We start from the raw sequence: 16,546 nt of genomic DNA on the forward strand, positions 1-16,546 counted from the left end.
CACCAATGTTGCTGCTGCTTAAAAACACCTTAAAGAAGTGATTAACATTACAAAATCAACAGCTATGTCTTCTCTTTTTCAAGTTTGACGGTAGTTGGCACCATCGCTTTGCCGCACTACCATCCCCTATCATCACTGATTCTCTTCTTCGTTCCACTCCGCAAATTCTATTAAAGTCCTATACTCCTCAAAAATGTTGAAAGAATAATTTGTTGAGGGCTATTATTTAACTCCAGCAACACATTCAGTGAATTTTTCTCTATTCTACCAGTCCGATCTTCTTCTCTTCACTTTACATTTTTTTACTTTCCGCATTCCATTATTACTGTACGTGCTTGACTGATTCTTCCTTTTGAAACTCTTGGCCCAATCCAGCGTTGTATTTTGTATATTTTATTCATTGATTTTTTTATTTTCATTCATGTTGCAACAAACATTATAAAATACATGACCAGAAAAGGCTTATAAAAGAGACCCATTCCTGAAATAACTTGGGTTGCTTTTTCTATCAACCATTTAGACAAATTGCCATGTCTTATATCATTGTAACAATCATTTGTTAGTCAAATTAGAAATAATCACATTATTTGTTATTTTTTTTCAGCAGTTGTAATAGTTTGTTCAAGGCACTGTGTCCAATCTTTAGTTTTGTTAAGACAGTCTCCACTCTTCTGTTTTTGCCATCAACCCTTGCTGTTCTATTGAATTTTATACCGGAGTTGTCCTCTGCTCTCTCCGTCCCACATGCTTTGTCGTTTCTGATTAATTCTACCCTTAATTACACATTTAGTTTCTGATTTACTGATACTCATTTGCATTTCAAATCTAATACCGGGTCCATACGGTTGCTTGAAATCTTTGAAAATGCTTGAATTGTAATGTTGGGTTTTCAAGGATTGAAAATTACTTAAATTGTGGATGAAGTGCTTGTTAATCTTTGAAATTGTTGCAATAGTTCACAAATCTGCTTAAAAATGAGTCCGACACTACTCTCTGGTGGCTTTGCTTTGCAATTGCATTTCTTCTTTCCTCGTGATTTAATGGCAGTTATTAGTTTGTATGGCATTGGCCTATGATGTATCATCAGATCCTCTGGGACAGACGCATGCTGGACCTAAACAGGGCACTATAAAATGTGTATTAGTGCAAGGATTATGTATCAATTTTGGACATTTATTATGGGTCATACAATAAATGAAGGTAGCGTTTCCCAGTACAGTAAATTGTCATGGGAAGAATGCCTGCAACTGGAAATCTAAGCTAGACATTAGTCATTTTTACCAAACACCTATATGGGGAGAGACTTGTCTCAAACATATTTACACACGTGTATGGCACATTACTTTAAACAAGTAATTAGTCATAGTTACTACTTTTTTCAAAAAGTAACTGCATTAGTAAATGAATTACTCTAGTCAAAGTAACTACTTTCCAGGGAAAGTAATTATTTTCGTTACTTTAAAAATAAGTTGTATTTGAAATTTCCTGAGTAGTATTCGGGCAGTTGAATACCGAAGAACAGACAGATAGTTGTGTTATAGAACCTTGTCAAATGTATTGCACCTTGCCAGCAACAGATTTATCCTACACTTGAAGTGCAACAAAGATAAACAGTGAACAATATAAAGTAAGTTTAATAAATAAAATTTAACTCAGACAACTGGTCAAGTAGACATAACCTACTGTACTTCAAGTAACTGCAAAAAAAATATGAAGCGTGTTTTATTCTAGAGTAAATTACAATCTAGTCGGACTACTTCAAGTATTTTCTCACAACAAAAGTAAACAGTTCAACAATATAAAGCGTGTTTAACCTTACAGTGTAAAATACATTTATCAAACTTTTGAAACCTGAAACACTGGTCAAGTAAAAATAGACAACTGTTGTTCAAATATTTCTGTCCACGACAAAAGTCAACAGCAAAACAATATAGTGACTATCCAATCCCTCTCAGTGATATGCGCTTAATAATTAATAACTACATTACCCATAATACCACATCTTTACTGAGCATGCGCAATCTGTTAGCAAAAAAAATTAACGCCCTTTTGTAACGGCATTATCTATAACTGTGTTATTCTTACTACTACACACTTATTGTTCAGATTCTGGCTGGCAACCAGTTCAGGGTGTCCCTTGCCCACCGCCCAAAAATGGCTACGATCGGCTCCACCACCCCCGCGACCCTGGTGAGGATAAGCGGTGCAGAAAATGGATGGATAATTTAGATCCACAAATATGTTCTGTATGTTCTCAAGATCTAAAAATCAAATGTCTTGAAATGCACACGCAAGATTTCAAAATCGTAAATGTAAATCACAGATATGATTGTGTCTTTTCAAAATACATGATTCACACTGGATTTGTATTTTTTGAAGGCGCTTGAAAATTGGACAATTAGCTTTGAACGTCCTTAAAAAGTTTGAATTTCGCCATGAAAAAGGTGTACGAAACCTGCTATTAGCTCTTAGTGCGCTTTTTCAAACTTGAGTGCTCTTTTGTTCCAACAGCTGTTTTGTTTTTGGTCTGCTTAAATTAAAAGCAAAAAAAAAAAAAAACTACCGGTACCTGAAGGCACCATTTCGTGACGTCATTTTTACCCGACGAATGTCGCTTTCCGATGAGGTGTAATTGCAACGCTGCTCTCGGGCAACTTTTTCAAACACGCCGTATTGCTGCGGCGTTGCACTGCTATGACCATGGACTTGACTTTCCTGGGGACGGGTTCTGCTTATCCGTCCCCTCACCGTGGCGCTTCGGCTTTGGTGCTGCGGAGTGAGGGCGACTCTTGGTTGTTCGACTGCGGGGAAGGAACGCAGACTCAGCTGATGAAAAGCCACTTGCGAGCCGGTTAGTCGGAGTCAACATTTTCACAACATATTTGCTAACATTTCACCATTACGATGATACCGAACGAATCAAAGCTAACATTGCGTCAAAGTAATCTCTGAGGACAAACAATTTTATTGAAAAAGAAAGCTAGCACATGACTACCGGGTATGCTCGGCACGGGCACACAGGACCAATTTCAGGCAAATGGGATGACAGCTTCCGGTGTTCTGCCAAAACGCCCTACCTTCTCGAGAGTCGAGGCGTCCTATCTTGTCGAGACGTCCTATCGTAGGCTTATCCGACAGCGAATTTTGTGTTTTCTTATCAAGTTAAACTAGCAACACTGAAACTCTTTAATTATTGCAAATGCATACCCGTCAACCTCCACGGCTGTCGTATTTTCCCCTTACAAAATACAAAAAAAAATCTTACACCATATTTTTTTTTTCAAACGTGTTTATTTATGTAGTTTAACATGTTATATTGTACATGTGTTTCGTTATATCATATATAATGTCAATTAACATTTGGTTGTGAGATACTGTGTTGCTCGACATGAATGAGGTTTATTATGAAAAAAATAATAATCCTAAATTAAGTAGCTTGGACGTTAATTTCTACCGAGATAGAGGCTACCGCGGCGAACTCGTTTGACCTGATTGATTTGCCGTTTCGTGATAGTCTGTGTATACCGAATGGTACCCATAATTGACAAATTTGCGTTTTTCCGTACAGATTTTCATGTACGTCGCACACGTCTTAAAATGCATAATAGATAGATAGATACTTTGTTCATCCCCGAAGGGAAATTCACATAGACGTACTTTGTACGGCGAAACGTACAGGTTCACAGGTATGCAAATGTGACTTTTACTGATGACATATAACGAGTTTTGGCATGCAAACATACAGTTGGAGATTGCCGTAGTCAACAAACAGCATGCTTAAAAGCTACGTCATAAAACAGCATTTTATAGCAGCTCAAGTAAATTAAGACTCAATCAAAGCGAAAATCTCAATTTCCCGAAGGGAATTGGTGAATGTGCACTAGGCATTGGTTGGACGTCTCGGCAGGATGCTGGCATATGTGTTGACCAATGTTGGGTGCGTTACTGAAAAATGATTAATTACAAGTCAAGTCATGTTTATTTGTCTAGGCCTTATTTACAAAGAGTCTCAAAGGGCTGCACAGACCACAGATTATTGCAAACCACAGATTATTACACCGTCCCCTGATCTAAAACCTACCCGAGGGCAAGGAAAAACTCAAAAACCTCAACATGAGGAAAATGAAGAAACCTTGTGAAGGGACCGCACATGATGTAATCCCCCTTTCCAAGGATGACCAGGCTGCAATGGATGTTGCAATAATAAAGAACACACAGATATCATCAACATAAAGTATAGGGGGCAGCACGGCGGCGCAGTGGTTAGCGCGTGTGCGGTACAGTTCTGAGGTCGTGGGAACCTCCTGCGTGGGTTCAAATCCAGCTCCCGACCTTACTGTGCGGAGTTTGTATGTTCTCCCCGTGCTTGCGTGGGTTTCCTCCGGGCACTCCGGTATCCTCCCACATTCCAAAGACATGCATTTCAGGTGAATTGGCCGGTCCAAATTGTCCCTAGGTGTGACTGAGCGAGTGAGTTGTCTGTCCCCGTGTGCCCTGCGATTGGCCGGCAACCAGTTCAGCGTGTCCCCTGCCCACTGCCCGATGATTGCTGGGATGGGCTCCAGCACCCCCGCGACCCTACTGAGGATAAGCGGTGCAGCTGATGAGATGATGATAAAGTATAGGCCATTCATAAGCTATAGAATAGAAGTGTGCTTTAAGCCTAGACTTAAACAGTTCCACTGAGGTTGCAGATCAAATCTCAGGGGGAAGAGCATTCCACAGCACCGGGGCCTGAATGAAGAACGCTCTCGAACCTGCGGATCTCTTCTTGGCTCTTGGGATCACTAGTAGACTAGCATTTTCAGAGTGAAGGCTCTGGACCGGGACATAGGGGGAAATTAAATCTGAAAGATATGAGTGGGCAAGTCCATGCATGATTTTGTATAATACCAAGAGAACCTTAAAATCACATTTTAAACTAGCAGGGAGCCAATGCAGGTTAGCTAAAATCCGGGTAATGTGGTCAAACTTTCTTGTCTTAATTAAAAGCCTTGCTGCAGCATTTTGTACCAGCTGAAGGCTCTTGATTTTGGATTTCGGGAGACCGGAGAGAAGTGCATTACAGTAATCTAGACGGGAAGTAACAAACGTATGATTTATAATCTCTGCATCCGACTGAGACAGCAAAGGGCTAATTTTAGCGATGTTGTGAAGATGGAAGAAAGCTCTTCTAGTAATATTCTTTACGTGTGTTTGAAAGGACAGATTGGGGTCAAATATGACCCCTACATTTTTAACTGAGTCACTCTGGGTTATCTTACATTTGTCAATGTTCAGATCAGTTTTTGAGAACAAGTCACGGCATTTAGATGGACCAATAACTAACATTTCGGTCTTTTCAGAGTTAAAGCGTAAGAAGTTGAGTGACATCCACTCTTTTATCTCACACACACACAAACAGTGACTGGAAACCAGTTCAGGGTGTCCCCCTGCCCACTGACCGGAGATGGCTGGCTTCAGCACCCCTGCGACCCTGCTGATGATAAGCGGATCATATAATGAATGGATGGATTTACAAAGTAAAATCACTGCAATTTGACTAATAAGTCCACAAAATGTTTCTCCATTTTTCTTTAGGCCAGGTGATGTGTTCTTTGGCGAATTGTAACCTCTTTCGCACATGCCTTTTTTTAACAGAGGGACTCTGTGTGGGATTCTTGAAAATAAATTTGCCTCACACAGACAACACAGTTGACTGTAGACTGTGTTTGACTGTCCTGGAGCTGATCATTGGCAAAGCCTTTGCCATTCTGGTTATTTTACAGTCCATTTTAATAGTTGTCTTCTATTTTGTCCACGTGTCTCTGTTTTTTTACCCATTTTAAGGCATTGGAGATCATTATAGTTGAACAGCCAACAATTTGTTGCACCTCTTTATAGGTTCTTCCCTCTCCAATCAACTTTTTGATCAAATAACTCTGTTATGAAATGAAATGAAATGATCTGCATTTATATAGCGCTTTTCAAGTCAATGACTTCCCAAAGCGCTTTACAATGTGCTCCACATTTCCCAATAGCGGCCTTGCAGCCATGTAAGGCGCTAACCTGCTTATTGGGGGTATTAGGGGTTCAGTGTCTTACCCAAGGACACTTCGACATGTAACACGGACGAGCCGGGATTCGAACTGGGATCCCTTGATCCCAAGACTGCGCTCTACCTCCTGAGCCACTGCCGCCCCAGAACAGTGTCTTGAACGATCCAGTTTCTTTAAATGCATGTTACACTTATGCTGGCTCAGGCATGCTATAATAGGCGCCATCACACTCACACCTGAAAATTAAATGCACCTACTGATAACTTGTTTGGCATGTAACAATAAACAATTTACTACAACTCAGATATGCTGGTTAGTCAAATTGCAGTGATTGTACTTTGTACATCCATTGTCTGATCCGCTTATCCTCAGTAGGGTCGCAGGGGTGCTGGAGCCCATTCCAGCCATCTCCGGGCAGTGGGCAGGGGACACCCTGAACTGGTTTCCAGTCACTGTTTGTGTGTGTGTGTGTATGTATATATAATATATATATATATATATATATATATATATATATATATATATATATATAATATAATGTAACATTTATTTTTTTATTAGGTCGCATCAGCAAGGTGTTCATTTCTCACCTCCATGGCGACCACGTTTTTGGTTTACCGGGCCTCCTCTGCACCATCAGCCTCAACATGACCTCTGAATCCCAGCCTGGGGTCAAATGCGTGGACTTGTTTGGGCCACGTGGCCTCCGACATTTCCTGCGAGTGACGCTTGGCCTGACGAGCTCCCAGCTTCTTTTCCCTTATGCTGGTCAGCCCTCCGAAACTGTTTTTTTTTTTGAGTTTTGAGATATCTTCCTATTCTGACTATTTCTCTTTTAATGCAGTTCATGAACTGGAGCCCACCCAAGACCAAAGTCCAGAGGAGGGCCAACTCAGTGTTGAGGTTTGTGCTCTGTTTAATTGACTGATGCAGCCATTTTAAAATGTTTTCTTTTAAAGGGATAGTGTGAATTATTTGACTACTAGATATTTTTGTATTGTGTCGTGCAACCTTAAATGAGTGCTGAAAGCAGAAGGAATAATACAAACTACTAAGACTCTGTGACCAAACTGCACCATGTTTTGGGCAGCTCTATTATAAAAGCTTGGTCTGACCAGTGAGGTGTGGTGAGTTTTGGGTTTGGTGAGGCACAAGTTAGATAAACAAATGAATGAACCTACATCCTATTCCTCATTTTATTGGACGAGCAAGAAAGCATAATATAAACTAGCTTTGAATAAATCTTTTATTGTCTTACCTTATAAATGAAGTCTATGAATAAAGTATCTATCTATCTATCTATGCACTGCTTCATTGAATAAAAAGCATCAATAAAGAGCTAATTCTTCATTATGAACAAAAGTTGTCACGATTTTTCAATTGCCCTCACCTGCGCTCACTCTTAAGACCCAGCTGCCATTCGTTCCCTAATTAGCCCTTCTCCTATTTAAGCACGTAATTCTCGTTCACTCCTGGTCAGTCCGTTAGCGAACCTCCACACATGCAAGGCAAGCATTTTTAACCCTGGCCCCTGTTCTGTTCCCGACCTGTCCTGTATCCTGCTCGATTCCATCCTGTTTCCTGTATCGATCCTCTCTCCCTGGCTCCCCCATCGTCTCCGGTTACCTGACTTGTTCAGATCTCCGACCTTGCTCTGTGTCCCATCCCGGCTGCCCGACTTGTTCCGATCTCCGACCACGTTCCGTCTCCCGTCCAGGCTACCCGACTTTCCAATCTACGACCACGCTCCCTCTCCCGTCCTGGCTGCCCGACCTGTTCCGATCTCTGACTGTGCTCCGTCTCCCAACCCGACTACCCGACTGGTACCGATCTCTGACCATGCTTCGTTCGTGAGGGCTTCCCGCTCCTCCTCCCCAGCAAGCACCAGATCGCGGTCTTTTTCTCCTCACCCTCACTTCCTCGATCCCTCAATAAGACATAGTGATAAATGTTACGCATTTGGGTCCACTGTTTGTTCTGGTCGTGGCAAAAGTCCTTGCAACAAGAAACAATTACTAAAGGGTTTGACTTGCTTTTAGCGAGTCAATACTTAACTATTGTTTGGGGCTGAGGTGTGTATCAAATCCTTAGTCACACTATCATTTTCTGCATTTAGGCAAGAGAATTGCGGGCCTCACTCTGCATCTACAGATGTTCAATAATACATTACATTCTAATTGTATTGTTAATGTGGCCACTTATCCTTAGTAGGGGTGCTGGAGCCAATCCCAGCTATCTTAGGGCAGTGAGCAGGGGACACCCTAAACTGGTTGCCATCCAGTCGCAGGGCACACAGAGACAGACAATTAATTCGCTTATTCACACCTGGGGACAATTTGGACTGGCTAATTGACCTGAATATGGGAGGAAACCAGAGTGCTAAGAGGAAACCCACGCAAGCATAGGGAGAACATGCAAACTCCACACAGGAAGGTTCGATCCCATGACTTCAGAACTGTACTGCGGATGCGCTATACACTCATCCACCGTGCTGCCCGTAATGTTAATATTCATGTTATAATGTGAAAATGTATTTTTTCCAGCAAATGCTCATTTTTAAATTCAATTGCTGGCAGTGTGTAAAACCAGGCAATGTGTTCGACACCTTTGACATCAAGCCAGCACAGCAATCGACACTAAACTCAATACACAAACTAGATACTCTAATTATGGCTTTAAGACCAATTGTTAGGAAGTGATCCCGGTCGGACGTCTGTCCCTCTAATGCAGGGGTGGCTAACATGCGGCTCTAGAGACGCATGCGGCTCTAGGCCAATAAGAATGCGGCTCTTTGCCTCATCATATTTTCTATACACTGTGGCTCTTTGCCTCGTTTCATGTTTAGTTTTTTCCCCCTCTTAAAACACACTTGAGAGTTAATAACAAATAATAAATAAAATTTTAGAATAGAATAGAGAATAGAATATACCTTTATTGTCATTGTTACAAAATGGGTTAACATTGTGACAACGAAATTGGGCATGACTCTCCAGTTTTACACGTCACAGTGAGGTATGAGCCAAGAAGATAAAGGAACAGAGAAGATAAGGTTATAAAACAAGGGGGATAAGGCTATAGTTATAATTTACATGGTATTTACACAAGAATAAATTAATTAAATTAAGAAATTAATTTGGCAGATTTGTTGTTTTTATGCTGCTTCAGACACATAACTGACTGCCAATCATCTGTGTAGGTTACGTCTAATGCCAGTCAGTGCGTAGTGTGGCTCTTTGACTCTCACAGTTAAAAAATTTCCAACTTGTTCGCCACCCCTGCTCTAATGCATAGGACTTAGTGTTTGAAGGCCTACTTTTGACTTTTTTTCCTCCGTAAAGTGGATATAGATTTTTTTTATTGTTACCCCAGTAGAATTGTAGCTAGCCAAGTTTAGCGATTAAAACCAGGATGTCTGTTTAAATGGAATCATTGATAGTAAATGTCGAAGTGTGAGCCACTTGTAACAATATGTTTCTCTGTATTAATTTTATATTTTAAGTTGTAACACACCCAGTCAATGTGTGTTTTTATCCTTAGATGACTGCAGAGCACGGCCCTCTGCTGCCTGAGGAGCGTCCTGGCAGAAGCATTAGGTTGGACCTCACGTCTGACTCATACTTCCTGTTTGAAGACGAGAAGTTCGTGGTCAAAGCCTTCAGGTTGTTCCACCGCATTCCCTCTTTCGGATTTTGCGTCCAAGAACGCGACCGACCCGGAAGACTCAAGACTGAATTGCTTAAGCATCTCGGTACGTCACCGACACTCGTTAGTTTCATCCATGGAATGTTCCCTACGCTTACAGATCTTAAACCTTAAAACCTTTTCAGACTTTAAACTTAGGAGAAGTTAAACACTGTCCACGCAACACTTTCATACTTAGAAATGTTTTCGGACTTGAAAGTTCAACATTCTATTTCCAGACACAAAATATTCTTCCCAGTAACAACGTGATGATCGGGGATGGAGTGAAGTATTGGGCACCTTGTAAGAACTTACATTTGAATTTAAATTATCCACACACATTGAGCTTAGGAAAATGAGCAATGTTCTAATGCATATTGGCCCCAGAAATGGGAAATGATGAATTCTTCCGTTAAAAAAAAACGTTTTTTTATTACATTTTTTAAATGACAAATTTGTTATGATAGAAACATCTTCTGTAAATATTGCATTTTCTTGTTTACTCGTATCCTTTTTACCTTTAAATTATTTGTAACCTTTTCAATTGGTACGTCTTTGAAAAAAAATACCGTATTTAAACAAATAATGCAAAACATGTGGACCTAGTCGGTAAACTTGCGTGAAAAATAGCTATTTTCAAATTCTGCTTACTGCATTGAAAACACTTAAAAACAAAAAAAGACATTACACTATCATTTTTTTGTCTACGAGATTCTTAAAAGTGCTTATTTTGAGGTGTCCTTAAAAAGTATACAGTCAGATATTTTCTCTATTAAGTATCCATTTACAATGCCCTAATTCTACCGGGCCCTTCCGCTTTTATCTAACTTTTATCATCTGTGCTCAGGTCAGGAACCGCGTTGCGCTGAAGGGAATGAGACGTTGGGATTGGGGGCGACTAAAATCACGTGCGGATCATGGTTTTCTTTTAATCAAAGTTACTGGCAGGCCACATATTAATTTTATGACAGAGGCCACTAGCCAGTAAAAAAAATTTCACCGGCAGTAACTGCATAGCTGGCCCCCGGGCCGGTTTTTGGACATATCTGCCTTACCCCCTCATTGTGATAGCGCGTTCCTATACTAAGTAAATGAGAGGAAAGGGGAGTAATGGGATTGAATACATTGTTTTATCTAGCCATGATAAGCACTATTACTCCCCACTATTATGGTTAAAAAACCTGAACTGACCCTCACGTTCTAATTTTGTGTACACTCACAAAAGAGTCTGAGGAGTAGTTTACATTCTGTTGGTTGTCTTCCTTAGGCCTGAAGCCAGGTCCCCTGTTCGGGCGTCTCAAAGCAGGTCACCAGGTTCAACTGGAGAACGGGCAAGTGATTTCACCTGACGAGGTCATGGAGGAGAGCATCCCCGGGAGGAAGGTGTGCATCCTGGGGGACTGCAGTTCTGCGCTGGGAAGCGTCCCCGCCATCTGCACGGGGGCAGATTTGCTGGTCCACGAGGCCACACTGGGGGACGAGCATAGGGACAAGGCGGTAGAGCACGGGCATAGCACGCCCAAGATGGCGGCAGAACTAGCCCTTGCTGCCGGCGCTCGGAAACTGGTCTTGTGTCATTTTAGCCAGAGGTACAAACCCGAAAAAGTGAAAGCAGAAGACTGCAACCATGACAAAGAGGATGGCGACGACGTCTCTGAACTCCGGCGACAGGCCGAGGAAGTCCTTCGTGGCCACCACGTGGAAGTGATTCTGGCTGAGGACTTTCTCACAATGGACATTCCTCTTCGTAGGAAAAAATCAACTACGTCATAAGCTGTTCTGTTCTCAGGCTGGGCTGTTTGAAACTTTTCTTGTCACTATGGTAAGCCTTTTTAAGAGAAGAAAATATGGCAAGTTTTGAGGGCTGAAACATGCACAGGAACCTCTGAACCTGGCATGCTTGTGAAAATGAGTAATATTTTTGCATATATTGCACAATTTTAAAAACAAGGCTCATTAATAAATCGATACGTCCGCAATAAATTACAAAAAATCACTCCATGCTCTTTTTGTACTCTAAAAATGTTCAATAAGAAGTATATACAAGGCAGGATACTGTGATCATACCAACATTATATTTCTGCAGTCCAAGTTATTAAAACTGTTTGATGTAGTGAAGTTTTCCACTTCCCAACTACTATTCCACATGAACAAAGATGTACTGCCAGAGTTTGTGCAAAAATTATTCACCCAAGAATGAGGAACTTATAACTTGAGAGGAACTTTAAGATCCAACCGGTGAGAACAACCAGGAAAAGTATGTGTGTGTCTGTATGTGGAGTTAAACTTTGGAACAAATTACAGGATGAGCCCAAACAATGTCTAAGTATTCACGCATTTCAAATCCAGATACAAAAAAAAACAATATTGGCAAAGTAAAAGAGAGGAACAAAAGGTGTCTAAATAATATAGCAAATGGTAGAAAATTATGTGTTAAAATGCTCTGACTTCTAAAACCCTTGCATCAGTCACGTCGTCAAAACTCTCGATCAGCCAGCAACAATTTCTGTCGGTTGGGCATGTGTATATTTGCCTAAGAAAATACAACTGAATACAGTTACGTTAGACATGAGTTCTTCCTCATGGAGATATTATCCCTACCGCTTATGCTCACATCTATTCTGACATCTGACAGTGTTTAAGTCCAGGTTGAAAACAGCTCTGTTCAACTGTGCATACAACTGAAAGGTTTCTATCTGCACTCTTCACTTTTACTTTATTTTAATTCATTGATTTTATTATGTTTTATCTGTGGTTTTAATACATTTTAAAAAAACACATTTTAAATGTTCAATGTCTTTTCTTCTATGTTTTAACTGTAATTGTGTGTTTTTAACCTGTCACTTTGCCTTTTCTGTAAAGCACTTTGAATTGCCTTGTGTATGAATTGTGCTATACAAATAAACTTGCGTTGCCTTGCTTATTCCAAATTTACAACTACAAAATAAAATAAGGGCATTGGGTTGTGTGTCACCGTTAGAGAATAGTAGGTAGCGCATAAGGAGGTTAGCATGGGTTACACAGGAACAACACCGAAATTTAATGGGACAAACATGAGCACAGAATTTACGGTAAAAGTGCTGAATTCTGGTCTTTTTATTTCTGAAATTATTTTTGCAATAAACCACACCTAGAGAGAAAAGAAGAAAACGTCTTTGACGGTAGCCAGAAATGGAGAAGGAGATGTCCGAGTGATTCTAAACCCATGGACCGACTAAATATGGAATGCCTTGGCTATGTGTTCATTTTCAAGATCGTGCAAGGCAAGAAATATGAAGGTTTCACTGCTTCCACTGGTTAGTGTACATGTTTTATTCTATTTATTATATTATATGGCTATTTATTTTAGCAATTTTAGGGTCAGCTTCCATTCAAGTATATACAGTAGTTTGTAACCAGTTACTTACAGAGTCTCACACTACTTTTTGATGGTATCATGCGAGGTAATCAGAGTATTGTCTTTTAAATGAAACTAGTATTTACTATGTGGCAGTAACACACCCGACACTGCTGTTTACACACAAGTTCAAGATGGCCACCAACCATCTAACTTGATTGAGTTTCTCCTAAAATACAATATAGAGTGCCGTGAAAAAATTATTGGCCTCGTCCTGAAATCTGTGTTTTTGCACATATAACACTCACAAAGGTTTCAGATCCCTAGACATATTTTAATATCTATCACACAGAGACAACCTAAGGAAATGGACAGGTTCAGTTTTTAGATGTTTATTCCATTTATTAAAGCAGCATTTTTTATTAACCTCAGTTTTGGGTAAGTGGAGTTTAATTCCACAGGCTATACTCAAAATTGATTGCCGCCACCCGTGTTGAATCAAGAAATCGCTTCTGAATTTGATAGACGAAGTAGGCTACAAAATCCCAAGAACACAATTGACATGCCACGATCCAAAATATTCCAGAAGAAATTTAAAAAAAAATGATTAAAATCGTACAGTCTGGAAAAAAGTCAGTCATTTCCTAGGCTTTAGGGCTCCAGCAAACCATTGTTAGACCCATTATTCAAAAACAGAAAATTCGGAACAGTGGCAACAAACTGTGATTACTCCAAGAGATGACTGCTCTTCCAGAAGGTTACGAAATAACCTAAAAAGGCATTTAAGGAACTGCGGGCCTCTCCGGCCTCAGTTAAGGTCAGTGTTCATGGCTCCACTCTAAGAAAGCTATTGGCCAAAAATGGCCTCCATGGGAGAGTCCCAAGGTTAAAACCTCTGCTGTCACATAAGAATACAAAAAGCCATCTCACATTTGGCAAAAAGCATCTTGATTATTCTCACGACCTTTGGAGAAACATTCTGTGGACTGATGAGTCAAAAATTGGACTTATTTAAAGGTGTGCAGTAATTTACATTTATAAATGAATGAAAACTTTATCTCGAACATTAAAATAAAAACAGAAAAAAACAACAACTCAATAACAAATTAATGTTACATAATATGTTCGAAAAGTCAAGTCAAGTCAAGTCATTTTTATTTGTATAGCCCTAAATCACGAAGAGTCTCAAAGGGCTTCACAGATTGTTACACTATATTACACAAACTATTTTCAACCGACAAGAGGAGTAGGTTATTCGTATGCAATGGAGTAGAAGTGAGTTTTAAGTTTAGATTTAAACATTTCCACTGAGGTTGCAGATCGAATCTCAGGGGGAAGAGCATTCCACAGCACCGGTGCCCGGATGGAGAACGCTCTCGAACCAGCAGAAGACTTCTTTGCTCTCGGGATCATCAGAAGACCGGCACTCTCAGATCGTAGGCTTCGGACCGGGACATAGTGGCAGATCAGATCTGAAAGATAAGAGGGAGCAAGTCCATGTATGATTTTGTACAATACTAAGAGAACTTTGAAGTCACATCTTTGGCTAACTGGGAGCCAATGCAGGTTAGCCAAAATCGGTGTTATGTGATCGTACTTTTTTGTCCTGGTTAAAAGCCTCGCTGCGGCATTTTGTACTAGCTGAAGAGACTTGATTCTGGACTTCGGGAGACCGGAGAGTAGTGCATTGCAGTAATCGAGACGGGAGGTAACAAATGCATGAATTATTGTTTCCGCATCAGACTGAGACAGTATTGAACGGATTTTTAGCAATGTTGCGAAGATGGAAGAAGGCAGTTCTAGTAATTTGCTTTACATGCATCTCAAAGGATAGATCAGGGTCAAATATGACACCTAAATTTTTAACTGAGTCACTCTGTGTGATGTGACATTTGTCAATGTTCACAGCAGTTTTTGAGAATAAGTCCCGGCATTTAGAAGGACCAATGACTAACATTTCGGTCTTTTCAGAGTTAAGACGCAAGAAATTGAGTGACATCCACTCTTTTATCTCAGTGAGACAGGCCTCCAAATTTCCACAGTTTAGTGTGGAAGATTCCTCCAACGGAAGATATAGTTGAGTGTCGTCTGCGTAGCAATGGAAGCTGATATTGTACTTGCGAATAATATCACCTAATGGAAGCATGTAAATGTTGAAAAGTAGGGGGCCGAGCACTGAACCCTGCGGAACACCGCAGGTAACATTAAAGGGCTCAGATGTCGTTTCACCATATTTAACACAGTGCGTCCTATCTGAGAGGTAGGATTTGAACCACGAGAGGACGGCTCCTGAGAGACCAATCCATTTTTCCAACCGTTCTAGTAGGATATTGTGGCGCACTGTGTCAAAAGCAGCACTAAGATCCAGCAGCAGCAAAAGTGATGAAGCGCCAGAATCCATTGACATTAGGAGATCATTTGTTACCTTGATCAGAGCTGTCTCAGTAGAGTGGTTAGCCCTGAATCCTGATTGCATGGATTCAAAAAGGTTATTCTCCGATATGAAAGCATTCAGCTGCTGTGCCACTACTCTTTCGAGTACTTTAGAGAGGAAAGGTAGGTTTGACACAGGTCTGTAATTACTTAATATTTCTGGATCAAGGTTGGGTCGTTTCAGTGTGGGTTTAATAACAGCGGACTTAAAAGCTGCTGGAACTACACCTGAGGAGAGTGATGTATTTATAATATTTAGAACTGAAGGCCCAAGGACGCTAAAAAGACTTTTAATAAGTGAACCTGGGAGCGGGTCGAACTGGCAAGTTGTGTTCTGGTGTGACATTAAACATACAGTCTGTGCTAGAAAACCCTCCAATATGCCAGATTTGATACCATTTTGCAAAGAAGAGTGGGCCAAAATGCCTCCACGGCTTTGTTGAAAGACTCATTACCAAAACTCTTCTGTTATCACTGCCAAAGGTTGCTCAACTTGCTGTTGGGTTCAAGGGGCAATTATTTTATCACACAGGGCCAGATAAGTTTGTATTTTTTGTGCCTTATTAAATGGAATCTAAATTCAAAGCTGCATTTTGTATTTTCTTGTGCAGTCTCTGTGTGATATTAAAATTGGTTTGATGATCTGAAACCTTTGAGAGTGATAAATATGCAAAAAAACAAAACAAAAATCAGCAAAGGGGCAAATACTTTTTCTGTGTACTGTATTATTTTGTTGAAGAAGTTGGATTGAAAAAATGACTTTCGCCTTGCTTGTATCACTTTCATTTTGTAGCCATTACGTTGTACAGACCTAACCCTTGAAGAAGAGAAACCTCCACAACATGCGGCCCACGAGGACCATGTAACCGATCTCTGTTACAATATATGACATGGAGGGATACTACTGCACATTTGCAATCACATTTTCACAGGCAATTGTTTGAGTGACAAAAGAGGAATGAAAAGGCCACCGTAGCGAGTATAAATGGACCCTTAAAAGGAAGGTCTGTAATATTTAGCGCCTCCCAGTGTTAAAAAAAAGCATTCGTTTAACAGA

The 16,546-nt window shown here is 40.4% G+C and overlaps 1 protein-coding gene across 1 annotated transcript; it reads left to right on the forward strand.

The window, feature by feature from the left end:
- Positions 1–2,616: 2,616 nt before the first annotated feature.
- On the forward strand, positions 2,617–12,640 carry LOC148365698 (zinc phosphodiesterase ELAC protein 1-like). Its single transcript, XM_088335080.1, has 5 exons — positions 2,617–2,851; positions 6,600–6,806; positions 6,883–6,941; positions 9,576–9,786; positions 10,987–12,640. Exons 1-5 carry the CDS (start codon positions 2,695–2,697, stop codon positions 11,490–11,492), a joined length of 1,140 nt encoding a protein of 379 aa, XP_088191206.1. The 5' UTR covers positions 2,617–2,694; the 3' UTR covers positions 11,493–12,640.
- The last annotated feature ends 3,906 nt before the right edge of the window (positions 12,641–16,546 follow it).

The sequence above is a fragment of the Urocampus carinirostris genome, chromosome 5, assembly GCF_059441175.1.
Source record: "Urocampus carinirostris isolate Australia breed hairy pipefish chromosome 5, RoL_Ucar_1.0, whole genome shotgun sequence".
In the NCBI taxonomy this organism is placed as follows: Eukaryota; Metazoa; Chordata; class Actinopteri; order Syngnathiformes; family Syngnathidae; genus Urocampus; species Urocampus carinirostris.